The sequence below is a fragment of the Glycine soja genome, chromosome 1 (assembly GCF_004193775.1).
Source record: "Glycine soja cultivar W05 chromosome 1, ASM419377v2, whole genome shotgun sequence".
Classification (NCBI taxonomy): domain Eukaryota; kingdom Viridiplantae; phylum Streptophyta; class Magnoliopsida; order Fabales; family Fabaceae; genus Glycine; species Glycine soja.
Window position 1 is genome coordinate 51,988,635 of NC_041002.1, and position 2,241 is coordinate 51,990,875.

Here is a 2,241-nt window from a genome sequence, read left to right on the forward strand (position 1 = left end):
GTCTAAAGTCCAAAACCCGTGTGGCTGTGGGGAAAAAAAAACCACAACGCATTTCTGACTCAACCCTCGGTTACACAGTAAAGATGAAGAAGCTGCTTTGAACATTCAATAAGAAAAGGACGCAGCAACCCCCTTTTGGTTTTGCCGAACCACTTCTTCCTTGACTTCTTGCATGGTTCGGGAAATCGCAAAACCCTCACAGAATCAAGTTCATAGCCTTTGTACAATCTTAACACCCACACACCTTTTCTCCCTCAATGCTTCAATTCAAGCTGCAAGCCACTTCCGTGTTTCGTTCTTTTCCCATAATTGGACATCTCAGATTCTTCTCACTTATTTCCTTCACTTTGTAACTGTTTTCTCTTAGGGCATCTGTTCAAGTGAGAGACGCCAACGTAATTCTGAAATTTCGACTGAAACTCAGGTACTAAGAACTTCTAAGCTGGTCCTTTACATATATTTAGTTAAAAATTGCAACTTTTTTTTTTAATAACTTAGATTGATATGTACCTATTCTGTTTTCTCTAGTGTAGGATTGTCTTTTGGGTGCTGGATCTTGTCACATTCAGAGCACTTTTCTTTCTCACATCTCAAAGCCAGGATCTAATTGAGCACTTGAAACTCTGCAATTGTTGGAGTTTGAGACAGTTGGTGATTGATTGTGATCCTATTGTATTTACCCTTCTAATTTTGGAAGTTGGGTTTACTCTTTGATAGGGCTAAAATTGGCTATGATGGGAGGGCAATCCAGCAAGATACCTAGCAATAGTGGTGTTCCAACACCAATCAAAATGGGTACCCATTCTCTGTATGCGGCTGATTTGAACTCTTATGAGGCTGCGTGTGTTGAAGATCCAAACTTGCAATCCTTAGATGCTACCATTCAGGAGCGCACCAACAGGGTGATCACCTCTCTTGCTAATGGGATTGAGGTTCGTTCCATATCCATCGAGTCACTAGGGGAAATGACTGGTAGTTTGCTTGAAATGAATCAGGATGTTGCCAAAGTCATTCTAGAGTGCCAGCAAGATATATGGAACAAGAAGGACAGAGAGCTGTTCTCCCTGGTGGAGGACTTCTTTGAAAATAGCCTCCAGACATTGAACTTCTGCAATGCTCTTGATAAATGCTTGAATCGAGCTCGCGGAAGGCATGTTATAGTTAAGTCTGCGATTACCTGTTTTGAGGAAGAGGTGCAAAATGGGGTTGAAGGGTCCACTTATTTGAAGACTTTGCAAGAGCTTAAGGGTTTCAAGGAAGCCGGGGACCCCTTTACTGAGGAGTTTTATTCCTTGTTTCAGTCAGTTTATCAACAGCAGGCATCAATGCTGAAGAAATTGAAAATTAGGAAGCAAAAGCTTGATAAGAAACTGAAGTCCTTCAAGACATTGAAGAGGGTGTCAAATGCCATTTTTGTGGCTGCTTTCGTGTCTGTTTTGATATTCTCAGTGGTCGCAGCTGCCATTGCTGCACCGCCTGTTGTAACTGCTTTGGCTGGTGCATTGGCTGTTCCAATAGGCTCAGTGGGGAAATGGTGTAACTCTCTGTTTAAGCGATATGAGACAGCTTTAAAGGGCCAAAGAGAACTAATCAGTTCTATGCAAGTTGGTAGTTACATTACATTGGTGGACTTGAAAAACATTCGTTTGCGCATCGACCAATTGGAAATAAAGATAGAGTCCATGTTGCAGAGTTCTGATTTTGCTCTTAGAAATGAGGATGCTGTAAAGTTTGCCATAGATGAGATTAAGAAGAATATAGACATTTTTGCAGAGACCATTGAGGCGTTGAGTAAGCAAGCTGATGAATGTAGTCGGCAGATAAGGATGGCAAGGACAGTGGTTGTGAAAAAGATTATTAATTACACAAACACTAGCTGAAAGTCCTTCGGTAGGTTTTGTAGATTACTTTCTCTACCTGGCATCTTCTTTTGCGCCTACCGATTAAACACCCAGCACATGTAGTGGTATTGATGTGCTTATGATTATGAAAAAGCATACAGATATTAACTCGTGTATAACATTTCTATTTATACACTGCCTAATTGCCTATACTTAGGTCTTTGCATTATTCATATTTACGAACAATTTTCCTGCTTATTTTTTCTTTTACTCTTTTGCTAGATGCAATTGAACATCCTCTGTGAGACTTTGACTGACTCTGAGATTGGGCAACAATAATGGAATCATGAGAAAATATATATATATATATATATATATATATATATATATATATATATAT

General features: G+C 39.7%; 1 protein-coding gene across 3 annotated transcripts; it reads left to right on the plus strand.

Moving 5' to 3' along the window:
* On the plus strand, positions 1 to 2,216 carry LOC114420995 (UPF0496 protein At2g18630-like). 3 transcript variants are annotated; one of them, XM_028386738.1, is made up of 3 exons: positions 1 to 424; positions 529 to 1,890; positions 2,124 to 2,216. In XM_028386738.1, exon 2 carries the CDS (start codon positions 732 to 734, stop codon positions 1,878 to 1,880), a length of 1,149 nt encoding a protein of 382 aa, XP_028242539.1. In that variant the 5' UTR covers positions 1 to 424; positions 529 to 731; the 3' UTR covers positions 1,881 to 1,890; positions 2,124 to 2,216. The 3 variants fall into 3 exon arrangements, with proteins under 3 accessions (XP_028242539.1, XP_028242546.1, XP_028242553.1); XM_028386745.1 differs by lacking the exon at positions 2,124 to 2,216 and having other exon boundaries at positions 534 to 2,070; XM_028386752.1 differs by lacking the exon at positions 2,124 to 2,216 and having other exon boundaries at positions 718 to 2,070.
* The last annotated feature ends 25 nt before the right edge of the window (positions 2,217 to 2,241 follow it).